Source organism: Dryobates pubescens, chromosome 17 (assembly GCF_014839835.1).
Source record: "Dryobates pubescens isolate bDryPub1 chromosome 17, bDryPub1.pri, whole genome shotgun sequence".
NCBI classification, from domain to species: Eukaryota; Metazoa; Chordata; class Aves; order Piciformes; family Picidae; genus Dryobates; species Dryobates pubescens.
In genome coordinates this window covers 11,550,434-11,571,498 of record NC_071628.1, presented here as the reverse complement: position 1 = coordinate 11,571,498, position 21,065 = coordinate 11,550,434, and the positions used below count along the sequence as shown (strand labels likewise).

Here is a 21,065-nt window from a genome sequence, read left to right as displayed (position 1 = left end):
CCTGCTCTTTCCGTGTAGGAGGTCCTGCTACATCCTGACTAACAGCACATGATAAGAGGCTATTATAAAACGCTCATGCATATAATGATGGCTTACAGGAACTACCCAAGCCCTGCCTCTCCCCAAAAGGTGTAACAATGCACTGCTGATCCAGGGCTCTGCACTCCTCTTTAAGAGTCAATGAGATTGTACTTAGAGCTGCTTTGGAGATGTGGCTTGGAAGGGTCACTGGCATTTCTTTCCCTTCAGCGGGAAGTGCAGACACCCATTAAAACAACTACAAATGATTAGTCAACCAAACCATGCCTTCTGCTAAAGCTCTTAATGACAGCTGCCTCCCAGCACTGGTAGGCAGGATGGGTGGTAAAGCGGAGCCCTGCAGTATCCCTCTCAGATTCAGGAAGGAAAGCTGCCCTTTTAGAGCATCAAACCTTACCACTTATTAATCCCACCCTGGGCTAAAGGCTAGAAGACTGGGTAGGCATCATTCTTACACGGAGCACTGGGAATGCTAGTAAAAGGAGCCAGCTATGCAAATCGTCCTCTAGGATTTTCAGTTTCCAACATCATCTTTCAGCACAACACACATGTTTTTCTCCTGGGTGTCCCAGAAGTCGACAGTTCTCAGATGCAAGCAGCCCTTGTGGCCAGTGGGGCTGCAGAGAGCTGGCTCCTTCCCAGGCTGTGCTGCCCAGCCAGGCAGCACAGCCTGCCAAGCTCCGCAGCAGCCGCTGCACAAGGATGCGGTGGAGCTGAGCAAGTTCCATGGTCTCCATGGTTTCACAGCTCTTCAGGAACAGATCAGCTCACATCATCTTTGTTTGAACAAGTCTCTCTGCTTTACTGTAAGACATGGTACAACGTGTGCCACACTCACCAGTGCTGCTGCACACGAAAGAAACAGCTCAGAACCCAATTCGACTGAGAAATTTCAGTCATCAGTAAAACTGAGGGACACAGAACACAGAGAGCAGGGAATAAAGCTACATCCACAAATTGCCTTGCTTTTTCTGGCACTGAAAAATCTTTCCTCAACAGTGTCTGGCAACTGACTTAGCCGTCCTGCACTTTAAGAGCTCTTGCAGGGTGAGCAGAAGGATAATTAATTGCTTTCTCTGTGTGATCACTGCTATTCCACGTCGGTTTGAGGTCAGAATGGTAACAAGATTCAGGGTACACAGGGATGCAAAGGGTATATTTCATCTATATTGGCTGCTTTAATCTCAACTTGCATTCAGAGATACATGTTTCTCCTGACTTATGTCTCATTGCCTCAGTGCTGCTATCCTGAGCTACAGGAAGGCAGCAGGCAGCATGGCTCTTTACACCAGAGCATGCTAGTATTTGCTTTTTAGGTAGAAATTTTTACTGAGCAATAGCTAAATATATTTTTACAAATGCTACTCCATTTTTGAGGAAAAGAACTTAAGGATAGACTTTAATTTCAAACTGCAGAAAAACAATCAGAAACACATTTTTTGTGTTTTCAGCACCTGGAAAAATGCACATAAATACTTTCAAGTTAAATAGGGCCCTAAATGCTACACTTTAATGTTGATAAAGCCCCAAAGCTGCCATGCAGCCTACCCAGTGCTATCCTTGAGAAGTAAAGAAGGAAAGGCAGAGAAATCAAACATCTCAAAACAACATCGGGACACAGTGAATGTATGTTTCTCTGGTCAGTTTGGCCATAACATTTGTCTTTCACAGCAGTAACTGGAATTGTTGCTACCCCACAAGAACATCACAACAAAAAATATGTCCTGGACACAGGCTGTTTTAAATATGTTCTCCCAATTGCAATAGTATCGGATGGCAGTAATTTTGGACCAGATTTTGATCCCCTTATTCATGCTGGCAAGCAGTTGCCTCCACAAATAGCTCCACTGACTCCTATGTTAGTAACTGATTGTCAGTGTGAGTAAAAAGATCATGGTCCACTTTAATATTCAGGTTGTACCAGCAGCAAAAAGAAATGTCTTTAATTTCCAAGAAATCCATTCTCAGAGACTCTCTGAAGTCATTCACCTCCTGAAAAGCAACCACATGCACCTGTACAGAAGAGAACACCTCATTTAGCAACACAATGTCCAGTCTGTAACTAAAATAATGAATAGCAGAAGAAAAACTTGCCACGTACCCTGAGTGCTGACCTTCAAATTCAAATACTCTCTAGTAGGGCAAGGACTGCAGCCAGCTGCCAAACACCATTATATGGGCATCCAGACAGTAAAAGTCAAAAGTGACTCAAGCTGTAAAGATTCGGTTATGCCAGTTGAGAACCGACCACACAAGTCAGCAGAGATTTCAGTGTGGAGTGGAAATCTGAATTCCCTAATTTCTGAGCTAATTTTGTACCACAGAAAGTAGACAACACAGAGCCATGAACACCTTGCCACTGGAACATTATGTGGTATTTTGAGAAAGCCAAAACAATTCAATATTTAATAGCAGGGCACTGTCATGAGGGGTGGTGGGTGACTCTTGACTTTAGTAGCTGATAACATATTATCTAATTAATATTAGATAATAAAATCCTGAGGCTCAGCCCTTGCATCATTCTGGGGAAGGAATCGGACAAAGAACAGCAGTGGGAGAAAGAGCTTGTGAAACATGTAGTGGCAGGGCACAGTTATAAACTGTAGCTGAGTCTGAGAAAGCTAATGTTGAGAGAGTCTGTGGTCCTTGAGAACAGTTGAGAAACTAAGAGACAGAGATAAGAAGAGAAAGCAGCTTTGTCAACCCCAGGCATAAAATAAAAGCACAAATTGAGCCTTTGAACGGTATGAAATTGGCTGAAAAAAGAGAATCATAGCTTTGGAAGTACTTTTATTTGCTCTGGGTTTTGAGTCTTTAGGAAGCCATCAGTTCACATTTTCAAGCTTTCCTCTACCACCTGGAGGTTAGAAATTTCATTAAAAATATAGGCGAAGATGCTCCTGCAATCATTTGGCTTCAGCTGTTAACCCTTCAAGAAGATCCTGCTGAGGGTAAGAGTGTGATTAAAAGGCAAGGTTCCCTCTGATCTGGAGGGGGGAGATGTGTCTTCAGCCTGAAGTCCAGGCATTATAAAACATCATCACTGCCTCATCATTTTCAGTATTCTATTAAGAGAAAAGCTGCTTGTGTCCTTTAGGCAACTCTTGCATGGTCAGAGTCCTGGGACGTGCAGAGCACAGGAGCCAAAGGCTCTCCAGGACGCAGCCTGTAGGGAGCACTACAAGCAGGGTTGCTGAGTCCACAGCCTTCTGCCCACCTGCCTTCTACAGCCCTTCCCAGCCTCCGCTACCAGGTATCTTTTAAGCAGTCAGTCGTGGTGGCAAAGCCATGGGAATGCCTATCCTTGAGATCAGGGCTCTGAACTCTTGCTTTTCGTGTCTCTTTGCCTTCACAGCACCTTTCTACAAGTCATTCTGAAACAAATGCTTTTCTGGTGTGTCTCACGCAGCCCCCAGCACCCTACCTTTCGGGGGGGAGGGAGCAGGTCGCACTCAGAGTTCATTTGGGTGTGCTCCTGGCGCCATCTCATGGCCAGACAAACGTCCTGAGCCTGGCTGGCCTCGCAGGAAGGCGAAGCGTGGGTATGCAGCTCCTCTGCTGCACACTGAGGAGGAGGAAGCCCATCTTCTTCAGACTGCGTGTTGTTGGTCCAATGCTCTTCTCACAAGCTAAATGATTTTAAAGAGACCATAATCTCATCTGTGATGGTGCCTTTTAGCAGACCTAGACATTCTTCTGAACTCATGTGTGTGAACAAGAGGACCATATCTCAACTCTGCAGGCACAAGTTGGTTTTTTCAGACCTTCCTTTCTATAGAAGGCCAAGTGCATGGGCTAGAGGAGCTCAACAGCCTCCAGCAGACTCCCAGTCTGGATGTCCAGCAGAATGTGACTGCAGGACAGCCTGCCCTGTACCTAAGGAGGTCAATTTAGACACGTGCTGTGGGACATGCTGTTTAACAACTGGGAAAAAAACAAACCTGATTGCTGCTTTTCTGCATGCTTTGTGCCTGAGGAAGGCATGCCTTCTGAAAAGACACCTGGTCTGCCTTGAGGATGCCAGGAGACAGAGTGTCCTCTCCTGGTCCGAAAAGAGAATTGCACTGCTGATGAAATGCTGATTCTACAGCAGGAACACCCAAGGTAAAAAGGTTTGTATGGGGATGTGACTTTCTCCTTACTTATAGGTGCATTTATCTCTAGCTGCCCTTGAACCATCTCTCCGTCTCTCTTTAGTATGTGATGCTAAAATGCCACCTTTCCCACAATGTTAAAAGCATCCAAGATCTACTTGTTCAAGTGTGAGGTCAAGCCCAAGTGCTGGGGTAGCCAAAGTCAGAGGCAGAGCCAGCTCCTCACAAAGGTATGACAGCACGGACTGTGAGTATTTCTGTGGAGTTGGTGCTGGCAGGAAGGACACAGACTGTTCATGATATTTTAGCACAGAGACTAAAATATCTGCAATTCTGAAAATGCTGAAGAGCACCATGATGTTCTAGCGTGCTAGATTCTACCTCCTAGTGGTTAGAGGCAGAAGGAAGAGCTATATGAATGTCACCAGCCACAAAGCCAATGTCTGATGTGACTTTTTAGCCACTTAAGTCTGCAACTGACCTAACTGAGTAAGCATTTGGCCCTTACGTGGAAAACAACCCTGAAGTTCACAGGCATAGCTGCTGTCACTGCTATAAACATGGCAAACAAAACAGGCACTCCTGAACCTCCTGTCACCTCAGAAGGACCTTATGGATAGTTTTCTCATCCAAAGACCTATCTGAAGACACCAAAGTGTCACAGGGTTCACTAGCCTGAAAGTGGGCAATATATGCACTATGCACTAGCCATACTCATCAAATTTCTGTGGGTGTGGTGCTGGGGAGGCACAGCTGGGCAAAGTTTCTCCTTGCTTCATTCTCTGGTTCAAACCAGATGCTTGTTCAGAGTGAATGTGAGAGGCTCCTGACCCCATGAGCCACATAAAAAGTCTTTATAAGGTGAAGAGCCACAAAGCACATACAGTGTGCCACAGAGAGACAAGGGAAATAAAGCTCTGGGAGAAGTTTTTAAACAGGAGACAACAGCAGCTCCCCAAAGGCTGCGTTTTGTGAGAACGATTTGAGGCTAAGCATGCAGCTGGGTGCTAAGGCACCTCAGCAATATCAGATGAGAGCCTGTGCTGGATGGCTTCCTCACCCACCTGGGCATTCATGTCACTCAGCAGCTCCTCTGACAGCCCAGCCTGGCTGCCAGCAATGTGGCAGTGCCTTGGCATGGGAACTGCACAAGAATTGGTTCTGAGCTGGAGCTGTAAGTGCTGGAGCAGGGAGGCTTGTTTTGCTCCAAAGGCTCAGAAATAGTCATGGCTGTTAAAAGGAGCTGATGATTAACTAATTCCCATGCTAATTCCCCTGCTCAGCAGCCTTTTTTTCTGTTGTGGTCACAACAAAGTGCCATTGATATGAACACACAACTGACACAAACATAGAAGGAAATTGTAAGAAGCTGCCTATCCCTGCTTTGGAAGGTCATATCCCAAGGCAGGATCTGTCCTGAAACCTGCAGTATGCAGGGTCTGTAGTGCAGTGTGCATTTGAACCCTCATGTACTCCAAAGAAATGAATGGGACTGCACAGATTTTAAACAAGTGTGAAAGGATAAGCAGGCTTCCACTGTTTGGTGAGTCAAAATGCATTATCAGACAGTTTGATTCTGCTCTCACATCACTTTTGCATCATTCCAGCTCATGGTTTTCAGTAGTTCCTCTCAGCTGACATCCATGCAAGTGTTGGAACAAAAATAATTCAGTCATTGCTCTAGAGAAAAATCTGTAGCAGTGCAGGACCAGTCCCATGTGTCTGCTCTAGACACATTCTGAGCACTGAAGTGCAACAGAGAAAGCTGGCATATGGTATGCACAGGTCACTGCAATGCGATGCCTTTCACCCCGAGCTCCAAAGCCCCCTGGTAGCAAACAGCATGGGAAGTGAATGATATTAACAGAAGATTACCCCTTCACTGGTTTTCTGCAAATCTGAAGAAGTGTTTCTTGTGTCATTGCCTGCATCTCCAGCATCAGAGCTGCTCTTATTTTCTTCCTCTTTGCAGTCCTTATCATCTTCATCTCCAGGAGATTTCCGTGACTGCTTGGAGGATTTCTAAAACGATCAACAACAAAGGTAAGGAATAAAAACCTCAGCTTCGGACACAGCGAGACACATTTCAGCTCTAGGCGGGATGCTGCCTGAACCTGAGGTTCCTCGTTCCAGATGAGTATTAGGGAGGATTTGGGGTGAAAAGTGTTTCTCAGGTAAAGTAGTTGGAGTGAATAAAGCAAAAGGAGAAATTCTGTGTTCAGCACAGGTGGGCAGCACAACTGACTGTAAGACAGGCGCAGTAATAGGAGATGGGTATTAGTGTTGGGTCACCTGTAGGTTTTGTTAGTTAATGAAACAGATGGTGCCAGCTTGACAAAAGTTTTGATTAAACACAGCGATGTAAAATGAGAATAACATTAGCAGAGCTGCTTTCCATACTTTTTTTTAGTACTGTCAGCTTTAATATATTAACATTAAAGCCATGTGGAACCAATACATCTTTTCTGCTCCCTTTATGTTATGCAATTCTACAGTACAAAAGGATAAATTGTGGCATTAAGCCACCATTTTCCTAATCCTCTGTTTACTCAGCATCTTCTGGAAAGAAGATGGTAGACCAGACCTGAATTTCTAATGTAAAACACACAAGGGGGGGTCAAATTATGTAATACGTTTTGGTTGGTGGATGAAAGATGAAAATTCTCCCTGTCCCTCAAGCTGAGCCTGGATCAGATTGTTTACCTGCTTCTTCTCATTTCATTTAGGTTTCACTTTCAGAGAAGAATAACATGAATGTGAATGAAGGTGACCCTGCCACACTTCCCACAATTTTTTAAGCAAAGTGCAGACCTGGAGGCACATACAGAACCAGAGGAAGTGACCAGAATAGAATAGAATAGAATTAACCAGGTTGGAAGAGACCTTCGAGATCATCGTGTACAACCTATCATCCAACACTACCCAATCAACTAAACCATACAACCAAGCATCCTGTCAAGCCTCGCCCTGAACACCCCCAGTGACGGCGACCCCACCACCTCCTCAGGCAGCCCATTCCAGTGGGCAATCACTCTCTCTGTGTAAAACTTCCTCCTAACCTCCAGCCTAAACCTCCCCTGATGCAGCCTGAGACTGTGTCCTCTTGTTCTGGTACTGGTTGCCTGGGAGAAGAGACCAACCTCCGCCTCACTACAACCCCCCTTCAGGTAGTTGTAGAGAGCAATAAGGTCACCCCTGAGTCTCCTCATCTCCAGACTAAGCAACCCCAGCTCCCTCAATCTGTCTTCATAGGGCTTGTGCTCCAAGCCCCTCACCAACCTTGTTGCCCTTTTCTGGACACGCTCCAGCAAGTCAACATCCTTCCTAAACTGAGGGGCCCAGAACTGGACACAGTACTCAAGGTGCGGCCTAACCAGTGCAGTGTACAGGGGCAGAATGACCTCCCTGCTCCTGCTGGCCACACTGTTCCTGATGCAGGCCAGGATGCCATTGGCCCTCCTGGCTGCCTGGGCACACTGCAGGCTCATGTTCAGCCTACCATCAACCAGCACCCCCAGGTCCCTTTCCACCTGACTGCTCTCCAGCCACTCTGACCCTCCCTATCACCCAGGTGACAAATGAGAGATGTGTCTGAACCCCACGTTACACCACACAAGTGATTATGTTCACTAGCCATCACGAGGCAGTCTGAGACACATTACTCCAGGCTTTGTCATCTACACTGCTACCTAGATATTGACAGGCCAGGTGGGCAATACAACACAGGTCTTTTGTCTAGAGATAGAGTGCCCTACTCCCTGCTTCATGAACTAGTTCTCCCTCTCTCACATTCTGTATCCTCTACTGATGTATTTTACACTCAGCTACAATAGGAGCACCTGAGCACATCTGACCCTATCATATCTTTCAGCATGCTATCTGAGGCACTCACGCTGGAAATGGCAGAGGGAAGCTTGGAGTCTCCTGGACCAGAACCAAACCTGAACTCATGTCTCCAAGGAGGCACACTCCTAAGTTTTTTTTTCCTCTTCATGGGGAAATATCTATCAAAGATGATCAAACATATCAATCCATCTTTGCATGGACTTTGCAGCCCTTCTGAACTCCTTCTTATCCTTTACCTCTTTCTCAAAGTGTGGGAAATAGAACAGAACAGAGTGTTTCAACTGCTATCTCACCACGGCTGTCTACAAATGCAAGAGCACTTTCCTCTGCCTGTTTGAACACTATCATAATGGAACTGGAATCAAAATGCTAAAGGAAGAACAGATTGCCATGAGGTGGGCAGTATTCTAATTGTAAACACACTTCAGTAGCAAGGGAAAAACTCAGAAGATAACCTTCGAAGTGTAGGATTTTTTCCGTTTTGAGCCTGCTTTTTCATTCTTTCTTTTTCCTTTTCCATCCTCTTCTACCCGATCACCTTCCTCTTCACTGCTGGCATCTGCTGTATTTCCTCCTTCTCCTTCAGTTTCTGATGAGCTCTGTTGCTGAATTGCCTTTAAAAATATAAAAGCAACAATAATAGAAAACCCAAGAAGAGAATCCTTAAAATCTATTACTTAATTTTGGTTCTGTATCAAAGATAGAAACACTGGTAACAGGCAGCTTACACTTCAATTATTCTAGTCAGGCAGAGCTCAGGTTATTCTTGCAATTATGAAGACAAAAGGGCTGCAAAGACAGTTTACTTAGTCACCACTTGAAAACGGTTATCAGGTGCAGATTCTCGGATAGCATGTTCTGAAGGGTTTAGACAGAAACAGAAGATAGGATACAAAAAATGTGTTTGCCAGAGAACTAAGAGCTGCTCAGTGGAGAGACCTGGCATGTTCTGCTTTGAGCAGAACTATGGAAACTTGCTGACTTCGGCTACAATAGGAGAGTCTCATTCAGGAGAGAAGATGGCTGTTACAAACTGCCCCCAGGGGCAACATCTCTGTATTAGGAAAAAGCAAACACTGACCAGAAGGCTCAGGGCTCTTTGACAGTCCATCTCCCACAGACTATTCACTAGATTTGTTTTAAATCCACAGGCATATGCAAAACATCTGTAGGGCTGAAAATATGAAACAGGAACTGAGAGGGCAGCAGCTTGTCTGCAGGTGGTCCATAACTCTGGTTTGTAAGGTTTTGTGCTAATAATGTAATAGGTGTTTGCCTTCTTTTGGAGGTGATTTCTGCCTTCAAAGGACCACATTTTTTAACGAGAAAAGTTCTTTAGTTTTATACAGTCCACGACCACTCTTCTCCCCCTCCAGCTTCACTGACTTTTTGCTCCAGACATCCAACAGGGAGAGCTGTTGGACAGCAGCTACTATCTGGTAACAGCAGCTCAGGCCTCTACCTTCTCACCCCTCACGACTTTGGCAGTGATGTCCTACATGTTACACATTGCCCATGTGAAAATCAAAAGTGCAGTGAGCTTAAGGTCTGCATAAAGTGCACTAAACCTGATATAAAAATAAACTACAGAAAAAAATAAGCCAGAAATTATTCATATTTACACCGGAGTAAACAAAACCTTCCATTTTTAATTCAACTAAATCTGCTGCAGAATTTTCCACTTCATCACCTTAACACATCACAGAAAGCAAAGGGCTCTGCACTATGATTAAGGTTCAATTTGTCACAGACTTCAAGACCACGGCTGCCTTTGCATTACAAAAGCTGTGAAGCTTTCTAGCTCTACCAAAACCAGGACACTCCACATCACTCATACAATGTTTACATTGACAAGAAGTCTTCAAAGAAGAAACCAAGAAAGATAAGGTGGAATTAAAGTGAAAATAATTTACCTGATATCCAGTAAACTTTACTCCAGGGTTGTTTTCTATTTCCCACAGGCCTTCATTAAATCCTTTTCGCTTGTTCGACTTCCCAAACTTATCTTTGTATTCTTTATAGGGGAAAAGGTCTTTGGGCCCCAGGAATGCACTGCATTATAACAGAGGTAACATTCAAATACAATTCCTCCTCTTCAGAAAAACCCAAATGTTTCCCCTATTCTTCTGTTCATTCCATCATTTCTTTCTTTATTTGTTTGTTTATTTCTTTAACACACTGGCTTTGAATGTACTGCTGTGAGTCTGATTTAATGGACTGTCTTGCCATCCTGATGTTTGATGCTGCAAAATCATGCTGAGCCTCTCTAGAAACAACTAAAACAACTCTCATTTATTATATTAACTGCTGCTGGGAACTGGCACTTGAACAGTTTATGAAAGGGATTATATGACATCATTCCTGAGATAGCAAGGGACCAAACCTCCAAGTCCATGTGTTACAAATCCAGAAAGGCCTGAAAATACTGTAAGAAAAGCTGAGGAGTGTAAGGAGTGCCTAGAACCCATGAGCCAAAACTCATCCTTTGTAGTACAGGACAGAAAAAGCAGTGACATTTCTTATTATCTCTGCTGCCAGTAAGCCTGGGAGCTTCTTTCTTGGATCAAGCCCCCTAACATGCAGGATTCTGTGCAAACACAATAAAAATGCCCTTGTTCCCAAAAATCTTATAATTTCATATAAGACATGAAACAATGGGTGCACATAGGCAGATGAGTAATACAAGGAAACAATGAGACACACTTGTGGCCAAATTTTACTCTTTTTTTCCCAGCCACAGCAGCAAGGGAGGGATTTTGTGCTTTTTGCTGTATAAATCAGCTATGCACTGGGCCAACAAATTTCAATCACAGGCACCACAATGCAGGGAAAGGAAAAAAGTGGGGGGGGGGGGGGAAGAGTGCTTTTCATACATACATTACAGTAAACCTCTTAAATCTGAACTTCTTACATAAAACTGCAGAAAGCATACTTTCCTTTTCACTGGGTACCCACATCCAGTGTGTTTACTTTGCTCTGTATCACAGTACTGGCATGGCTAATTGTAAGTTAAATTGAAAACAGTGAAGGCAAAGCATCCTTTCCTTCTCGCATGGAAGATACTATGACACCACTGTCTGGAGCTAAGCAAGTCACAGTATATATTCACTAGTATATATATAGTATATATTCACTATAATCACTGTCCTACTTCCCTGGTGATCTTTGCAATTAATGTTAACTCTATGGTCTCCATTACTACAGGATCATGGAGCTCCACCATTTACAATACATTTATTCTCATAACATCACCACAAGGTTGGGAAGTTGCCTTTGTTTGCAGATGGGCTTCTAAGGCACAGAGATTTGCCCAAGGTCAAACTTGAACTGACAGCAGAGTACAGAGGAAAATCCAACTATCTTTGCTCTCAGTCTAATACCTCAATCACAGAACCATATTTCTTCCTTGCTGTAAACACTATTTCAGATTAATGCCTGATTTATGCTCTGAGTCTTCCCAGCATTTATGAATGTGCAAAGTTTCATTCACTTAAATCATCCCACTAGCCAAAAGATTGCCAGTACAGAGCCAACTGGTGGCTAAAGGCATCAGAGGCCAAGCCTCTAGGGAAAAAGCTTCTTTCTGACTACACAGGAGACACCATCTCCTTGAGAAGTACTACAATTATATCATTACAAAGCCAAGAATGCATTTCTACCTGAAACCTAAACAGTGATTTCCAAACTAATGGATGTCTCATTAATATCAAAGGCTACAATAGGGCAAGGGATCTGAATAAATAATTCTATCTGTGCTATTGCTAATACTAGGAAATGTCTACTTGTCAAAAATATACACAAACATTTCTAATACCAATAACAAAAAATCATTATGAAAACTTGCCATGAGCTCAACAGACATGAATGGAAATGTTTCTACAGCATTTACATACAGTAAACACTAGCAAATTGTCTACATCTTTGTCCGAACTACACTCATTGCCACTGGCAGAGTACAACAGTTTCCACTGCTCTGCTGTCAGAGTAAGGAGCTGCAATCTATGGTTCATGTTTAACAGTTGTGCTTTCTAAGTTATTCAAGTAGTAACTACAAACTGTTTTCCTGTTTCAGATGTTACAGTCAGATGATGGGTTAAGAAAAAAGAGATTATCAGTTTGGGACTCATTCATTTCAGAATAAAAGGGGCCAGATATATTTTTTTTTTCTCTCAGAATGTTTCTCAGGAAAAATACATCAATTAAAACACAATTACATTTGGGTTTCTGATTTAAAAGCCTCACAAGCCTATCTGAACTTTGTTCCTTTTAGATTATCTTGTGACTGTGGTAGTAGAACACAATGTATCAAAAAATAATTACAGCAATAGGAGGAAATTTTTATCTTTGTTAAGCAGAAACTGCCTTTAAAGATTGTCAAAATAAACTGTGACATATGGGGCTTATGTGTTGGAATAACGTTACAATCTGAAAATTAACCACACACTCTCAATGCAGCTGCAAAGCTCTAAAATAGAGGGTAAAATATCATCAGAATTTTTTTTTCTTTTCATTTTTTAAGGGATTCTGGAAAATGCATTCCCTGAAAGTGGGGAGGAAAAAGCTTTATAATATAAACATTTGATACAGAATGGAAACTGTGATTTATTTTCAATACTTCAAAGTTTAAAACAGAGACATGTACATTGTAATTTTGAATCTCTGTACTTTGTAGCAATTACTGTAAGACCCAACTTAGCCTTTCTGTTCTGATTCCTTTCTTTCCCTATGAGCTCACTCAGCATAGTTCTTTTATCACTTCTGAGAGCTCCATCCTACAATCCTACACAATCCTACTGCAGCACCAATCTCACAGGAATGCATCTGTTTTAAAGCTATGTGAGGACCGTGTGAGACTCTGGGGTCTGCTTGCTTTCATTTTACAAACTACCAAGTGAGTTCTCACCCAGGACACAAATCCAAATGAGTATGAACACAGAAGCCTAATCCCTGCTATCATGTACCTCCAAGTAAAAAGCTTTTGGCCCCGCATCTGAGTTCAGATGAGTCTTTAATAAATTTATGCCAGTAAACAGAGGCAGTGGTTATTATTTATGTTTTGACCATAGTATACTACCCATGCAGAGGTGTTCTCATCTACTTTCAGGTTTCACTTTCATGTTAATACACATGAGTAGGGCTCCTAGGACCTATCTCTAGGCACCCAATGGCTTCAGTCAGGATTTGCCCCAATAAAATCATTGGAGAAAATGTTAGCTACAGTGGAGGAAGGTATTTTCAGAAGAGAAGATCATGTTCATTCACTTACGTTTCGTGAGTCCCAAAAAAGAAGATGGGGTATTTATTTGCTGGAGGCTTCACAGCTCCTTCAGGGAGCTCATCAATCTGTGAGACAGAAATGGAAAAAAAAAAAGATTATTCCCAAATGTGGTGTTCCTTGTTCAAGAATCCCTAACAAGTCATGGAAGTGCTAGTGCAGGTATCCCGCAGCCCTAGGAGGTCCCACTGTGTGCTGAGGTAGGGAAGGGAAGACAGCTGTTGATTTTTCAGGCAGGCAGATCACACAAAGTCAGCATATGACAGGAACACTACAGGCAGACGACAGAAGACCGAGGAGCAGACAAAGTTTTAGCGATTTCATGGGCATTCTAATACACAAAGGCAATGAAATTAAGTCTGCTTAATTTTAGTGTTAACTTCAGATGGTGCCTCATCAAAGGCACTGAAGCCCAGAGGGTTATCCTGTCTGTCTCATACAGTCACCTAAATAACTTCTGCAACAAATGGGGAACAGATGGTATTTGTGAGACTCTGCAGCTGGAAAACTGGACAACCCCCCATTGGTACTTCCTGGTGGTGATGGTGGTACATAGTGTAAAATGCATAATGCACACCAGGGAGGAGGGCTTGGGCTTCTCCTTCCTCTGCACCATCCTAACAACTGGTTTTGGTCACCACTCCCCCCTCTACTCTGTCTCTTTTTTCACATTTTATCCCCAGCCTCTTATTTCTCAAGATACAGCTCTCCTGACCAGCCAGGACTGGGACAAACCCCTTCGGCTGATCAGTGCCTAGACCCATTTTTAACATCTTGAGGTAGAGCATTGGTTGTGAGGCAGGAGGTTAGGCCCGTGCCTTAGTCTTGTCCATATCAAAATTTTCAGTCATCTACAACAGAAATGAGAGAGTCCAGGTGTCTACCCACATTAACCAGAAACACAGCACAGCTTTAAATAAAACCTGAGCGCCTGCCTTCCCAGAAATGCCACTTCTGAGCATATGTGGGTGTCTAAAATTAAATGTCCAAAGAAGTCTCTGGCTAAAAGGGAGCTTAATGAATCTAGACATCTATAGGGCAACACCAGAGAGCAGGTAGAATGGCTTGCTGGCTGGGTCTTAGGCAACTTATCTCGACATAAGCATATTGAATCCCACCAAATGTCACTGGAACTGAGAGCAAAGTGCTGACATACCAATGCCATAACGAAATCTGCTCCTCAGCAGAGCACAGGGATGGAACCTGCATGTTTTCACTCAGGAGGCCAGGCCCACATGTGCTTTCCTTCTCTTTCCCTGACCAAGGACCCCATACACTGAATTCTTGTTGATTAATAAACACCAGATTGTTTTCAAAGGATGTTCTCTTTCACTGTAAAGCATCTGCTGGCTATGTAGCTCTCAAAGGAGTATGAGATTTTAGAAGAATTCAAGTCCTTTTGGTACCCATTGGGGACAGAGAAACCAGAGCCATGTGTGGAGCTATAACCTCACAGGACTTCTCTCTGCAAAAGAAATGGATATCTATCTCGTAGGTCTAAGTGGAGCATTCTCTGAAGCTACACCAAAATCAGGTGATACAAGAGCACTTCTAAATCATTCCCTGTCTCCCTTCTGCAGCACAGCTCAGAGGTGTGAATGGTGGGGCTCTAGCATGCTGGGCTGTGTGTCACTGTGTACTCATTGCCCATCATGGTCTGCAGGAGACAATCTGTGATGGTCAGAGGTGTCACATGCCTTGCAGGCACAGCAATTACACAACTTCTTTTACTTAACAAAGCTAATGAATCGATAAACAAAAGGAAAGTCTGTAACAGATTAAATACACATAGAATGAAGATACTGGTGGAAGAGGGAAGTGTGGCCTTTTAGCTCAGCTCTGTGTAAGAAGAAATTGAAATGACATGACATGCTGCTTGGCATCCTTTTCATCATCAGGAATACACAGAGGAAAGACTGCCAAAGAGGTTTTTTTAGAACTCATTATTTCCTGACACTAACTATTTGGCTTTAAGTGTCCATAATGTGGTTACTTGCTCACTAATTCGTGATTTAAATACAGGCATTAGACTAGAACAGTGATAAAAAGACTGCAGGGGAAAAACACTGCAACTCATTTTACAAACTGATAACGAGTCAGGGAGATAGTATGTCCCACTTTGCAGCACATTTTAATGTTCCCTTAAAGATGGAAGTGTCTATGCCTCAGACCAAAAAAAGGCTGTGCTGGCAGATTACCAATACAAGGTATTCAACTGTCTGGATGCCACAGCCATCTTCCTCTTTATTATGACAAGAAAGATGTCCAGAAAGATACTAGACCCCAGAAAAATGCAGACTCCCCCAACTAAAATGAACAATGTCTGCTGGGGCTTGAGTGTGAATCTTATTTGTCCTCTTGCAACACGGCGCCAGCTCTGGGCTGCATTACAGAGCAGCACAGTTCAGTTACTGTCTCAGCTCTTTAAGAATGTCTCATGAAATAAAGCAAACAGCTGTAAATGATCAGTAAAGCAGAGGAATGAAGACATGCTAAGTAGAGAACTCTGATCAGAAGGGAATGGGGATCTTACATCACACAATGTACTGCGCTCCAAAGCAGTGAGGATCTTCTCCTAAGCAACATCCCAAGCATAGTTAAACCTCATGTTGTATTCTCAGCACTTTAATACTGTTAGCAAAGGAGCAGCACCAATCTGACAAAGGACAGCACACACATCTGTCACACAGCTCACCTGTTCCTTATTTCATGGGACATTTCTTTATTCATCCAAGTATACCCTCTGACTATGTATCATCACAGGAAACCACAGAAAAGCTTTTCATAGCTTTTGAAAGTTGGCATACACGTACAAACACACGCAGTATAATCCTGCACTAAGCAGCTCAAGGATAGACTGTTAGTGCTCCCACTCTAACATTTCACTGTGCAGCTGAGGTCAAGACTTTTCCTGCCTTCACTGATTTTGCTGTGAGCTGCCCAGCTCTCAGGCTTATGTACAGTAATGAGGTTGAATATGAAGTGGCAGTGCTATCTTACAGCCATTTAACTCTGTGGCAAAAACTCCAGGGAATTTAGTGAAGGATGAGACCCTCTCTGCCATTAGATAAGATCTATTCCCTTAAACCTATTCCACACAAATCCCTGCATTAAAGACCATGAGAGAAGAGCTTTGCACACTCCACCCATTTCCAGTAAAACCACCTTAGCCCTCTGAAAATGCTTATTTAGCTGCAGAACAAGCCCAGCACTCCCTGACAATCACTGCTGTTTTGTACTAACAGAGAGCAAGCAGTACAAGCAACCATATTGCAGCCCCCTGCTGCTGCACTCAGTCACAATTTATTCCCATCCTACAAGATGTTTTTGTTAAATACGCTGAAGATTTGGATCAGATATTCTTCCCCATATCAGCAAGATCAAAAAAAGAGAGGGAGGGAGAGAGAATAAGCACATGAGCATGAGAGGGAGAAAAGCATCACTGCTTCAAACCACGAACAAAAGAGATAAGTGCACCCATACTAGGACACAGTGTTGTAGTCACAGAAACCTCGCTAATGACTAAAGCAGCTGTCTATCTGAGAGCCAGACTGCCACTGCATTTTGCTCCTGGAAGGAAACAAACAGATTCTAAAGTGCCTGTTATAACCTGCAATCAAACACGAGATCCATCCCCTCCTGAACCAGAGCAGACAGCGGGCTGGAGCTTGCTGCCACAGAAATCAGAGAACGCATGGAGTCCAAATCTGACATGTGCATCAGCAACAACATGGGCAGCCGCTTCAGTTATGGCTAAAATTAAAGCAGGTGGTTTCAGATTTCCAGTTTTATCCCTTTTGCTCCCGTTGCTGTCATCTGCTTAATGAATAACAATTGCTTTCTTTTTGCACAACCTCAGCTGCGCTGCGCTTCCCAGCATTTGTTTGCCAACCAAGCAGCAGAGCTTTAAAGATATAACGGTGTCTTTTTTTTTTTTTTTTGGTAAACAAGTGCCAGGCTTCTAGGGTCAGGAACACTGAGCAGACAACGCAGCCTAGACCTCTCAAACCAGAGCACAGCTTTATCAAATGGTGTTGCTAGGGACTACCAATGTGCAAGCATGAAATCTGTCTCCTTGCCGTGTAGTATACAGGTTAGGATGTATGTGCAGCCTGAATCTTTTGCTCTCAGTGGTGCTAAGTAATTGCTGACTTCCCAGGAAGTATTTCCAGCTGGTTCTCACAGGCTGGGTTTGGCAGTAGTCACACTGCAACACTTTCTTCCCAGTTGCCATGAGCTTAGGGACTCTAGGGAGAGAGGCACTGGCTGGGTGGGTTGGACTGCAGCTGCAGAGCCACAGCCGCAGAGCTGTTCTCCGAGAACAACAGTGGCTCCCCGAAGCACAATTCATCCCCATGCCTGCCTGTGGGATAACGAGGCATATTCCAGACAGGCAGAGGAGCTCCCTGGGAGGGCTGGTGCAGAACCAGAGGAAGCTGCACCCCCTCCTGGGTGTTCTGCTCCGCAGAGCTCTACATTTCCTGCAAAATGGGAAACGTCTCTCCAAGACACACACACAAAATGGCAAGCTTTGTCTTTCTGCTTGTCTGTGTAAAGCAGCTTTCTGTGAAGGTTTACATTATTGCAGCAGTCAAGAAAGGGACAGTTCTGCCCATCAAGGCGGAAGGGCATCCCAGATGTGCCTCCTTCCACTTGGAGGGAGAGCAGGTGTCATGTTGTAGGGCTATCACAAAATCTCCCTGCTGTGGATAAGCTGCTGCTCAGCAGCAAGAATTCCAGGCTGTCAGGGTGGCTTTCAAACCAAACCCTGTTCCACTGGGTTCCAACATAATTTTACACTGAAAAAAAACAACCAAAAAAAGGTACTATGAAAAAACACCTATCAGGTCCACATGTACAGACAAGAAAGCTTTACTGCAGCATACAGAGATGCTTCTGTGGGCATTGAAACCACAAAGTCCTTTTATTTTGTAAAAAGAAAGAATTAAAACTGCAGAGCAGTAATCAGTGATTGTTTTGACATAGTGTAAATGCCTTTGATTGGCAAAGGCATACAGAAGCGTTGCGGAGATCAGTATCTCCCACTGAAACCCCTGGAGTCACTGCACAGCAGTCAAGCAAAGGCCTATAGTATTTTTGCTGGAAAGTGGTTCAAGTTGCTTATTATTGCCCAACACATGCAAGCAGCTTGAACTTTTGCAGTTAGCTTATAAGCAAAACTCTACATGGATAAAAGCAATACTCTTCAAGCTCCATTATTAAAATAAGATATTTTGCTTTTCTACAACAGTTTTATTCAGATGGATTTAATATGCTTTTTAATAGCTAGCGCTACTGGGAGCCAGCAGTATGGCAGTATCTTTTCTAAACCATTATTTAAAATGCTGTTCTGTAAAATGTAAAATATTAATATTCTTTCTTTTCCCCAGAGGATCCTAAAATGTTAAAAAAAAGAGAGAGAGAGAGAAAAAATATCCAAGCTACTTCAAGCTGAAAACTGTAACTCTGATTCTGTTGTACTTCAAATTGAAGAGCAACCCAAGTGATTGGAGACTGCTGAATGTTTCTGTCATTTATCAGGACTATATGATATTTGCAGCAGAGCACAACTCCTTCCCTGACGTACATCACATAGTAGAACCTAGTGTAGAATGCTGGCATATGCATTTTTCCACCCATTAAAAAAGGTAAGCCTGTGAAGAGTGAAACTAGAAGCAGAATCCAGCTTAATAAGGTGGAATTGTACAGCTACAAAAATAAAAATTAAAAAAGTCTCTAGGCATGGAAGAGTGCCACCAGCAAAAAACAAAAAGCAAAACAAGATTAAAAACAGCAGAGCATACTTTAGAGCACTGCTGAAAATGGCTGAAGGGTATCCTGCAGACAGCCAGAAATGACAATATAAAGACATCAATCCTCCTTTTTGTGTGTGTGTGTGTGTGTGCATGCTCAGGACCTCAACGAGATAGAAGACAATGAAGGGTTAGTTGGAGTCCAAACAATGCTGGCAGGCAATGTCTCACTAGGAAAGATCAGCAGTCTTGCAGCTGAGTTCAGCCCCTTTACATCCCTAATTAGCAGCATATTTTTAAGACAGAAAGTTTAAATACACTTTCTGCAGAGCTGCTTTAATCTTTGATATGAAATCGGGGCCAAAGCTTAGTTCTGCGTGACTGGTATCTATATGCATGACTTTGTAGATAACAGATTCATGTGATTCAAGTCCTCTGTGTGGTTTTGTGGCTGGTGGACAGAAGACTGTCAGAGGAGACTCGAGGGTTACAAAGGCTAGTCCTACCTCTGCCACTGGCCTCTGGAGTGACCTTGGCCAGATCACTGCACCTTCTTCAGTCTCACTTCTACAAATGGGGAATATTCTCCTTGTAAAACATGTGAGGTTCACTGCTAAAATGCTAGACATTACTAATAACAAATCCTTCCAGCACTGTCAGAGTAGGATTTCAGGTTACCAAACTGTACTCCTCCCAGTGAACACACCCCATAGTTAGACTGCTGACAAAATGCTCCATTTTTTCCAAAATAAGTGTTTCCTTGTCACTGTTAGGGAAACAATGGTGCTACCACTCAGATTCTTTTCCCGCCCCCCCCACAGTCTGTGATCATACTGTTTTCAGTCTGATTTTTACCTGCAATAACTCAGGGACACATCAGAATATTTTGCCAAATCAGACAAAAGGAGAAAGGCCAAAGACATACTAAGATTCCCCATGTTTTTTGATAATTAGGCTGTCCATCAGAAAATGGCCAGACAAATAGCGCATATGCTGAGAGACAGCTTGCAATGCAGGCTCAACCAAAGCATCAGACAACAGGGAATCCACATAAAGGCAAGCCAGAGAAAAATAAGCTTCTTAAGTTTCATGCCTCACAAAATTACTTTTTATTTTTGGATGGGTGGGGAGAGGATGTTAATTTTCAACAAATATTGCCAGTTCTGAGCCATTTTGTGTTTACTTCCCCTTAAACATAGTGAAGCTTGATTCTCCTTTGTCTAAATTATTCCTCAGAAATAAAAGCACTGTTTGCAAGGTGCATCCACCTGAGTAAACCATAGTGAGCCCACCAATACCAAATCAAAGCAGTTTCTGATGACAAAATCTGGTTAACCTACTTTATCATTTTGTTACAAATATTTTTGTCTTGAAATATGAATGTATGCAAGAAAATGAACATGCAAAAGTGTGCTTGGAAGACATACAGCAAAGAAAAACTCATTGATCAGTCAATAAATACATTAAAAAAAAAAAAAAAAGAAATTTTAGAGACTGAACATTCACAGACACCATATTTTTCTCAGCTACTCTCTTCTCATAAGCCAAAAAGGACATGAAAAGTCTTATATTCTTCCTCCCTAAAGCGCCCAGATAAATCCTGCCACCCTCCGTTATCACATCTGCTATAAGGAGAGGATGAATGGTGTAAGAAACCATTAGACTGAGGAACGTTTTTTTTTTGGCCTTCAAATATTTACACTATCATTTTACTATTTCATTGATCTGTTTTAAGGAAAAATGTTGTATTCACAATACAGGAATTTTTTTGCCAGTCAGCTTGATCAAAACCTTTTCAATCAGACACAACCTGCCCTACAGCGTTGACATTTGGTCAGCTACATGCAACCAAATTTTATACTCGAGGCTCATCTGTTCCATATATCAAAAGCTTCATATTCCACTGTTCAAGCTTTTATTAAAAGAAGTCTTGCTAGTCCTTATACTCACATTGGCACACTTAAAGCCAAAAGGTAAGCACATTTCTGGAAGTTTGCCATTTCCCAGACTTGGCTGGCATAATTTTCTATTTCTTTTCCAATGTAATTTACTTCTTTA

At 42.9% G+C, this 21,065-nt stretch overlaps 1 protein-coding gene across 1 annotated transcript in view; it reads right to left on the bottom strand.

Moving 5' to 3' along the window:
* The window catches only part of HDGFL3 (HDGF like 3), a 38,677-nt gene that overhangs the window by 2,294 nt on the left and 15,318 nt on the right, over nt 1-21,065 (bottom strand). Inside the window, exons 2-5 of the mRNA XM_054169106.1 lie at nt 13,246-13,322; nt 9,893-10,031; nt 8,435-8,593; nt 6,009-6,155 (exon numbers count right to left, since the gene is read on the bottom strand). Coding sequence (XP_054025081.1) covers nt 6,009-6,155; nt 8,435-8,593; nt 9,893-10,031; nt 13,246-13,322 — 522 coding nt within the window. The remainder of the gene's footprint in view (nt 1-6,008; nt 6,156-8,434; nt 8,594-9,892; nt 10,032-13,245; nt 13,323-21,065) is intronic.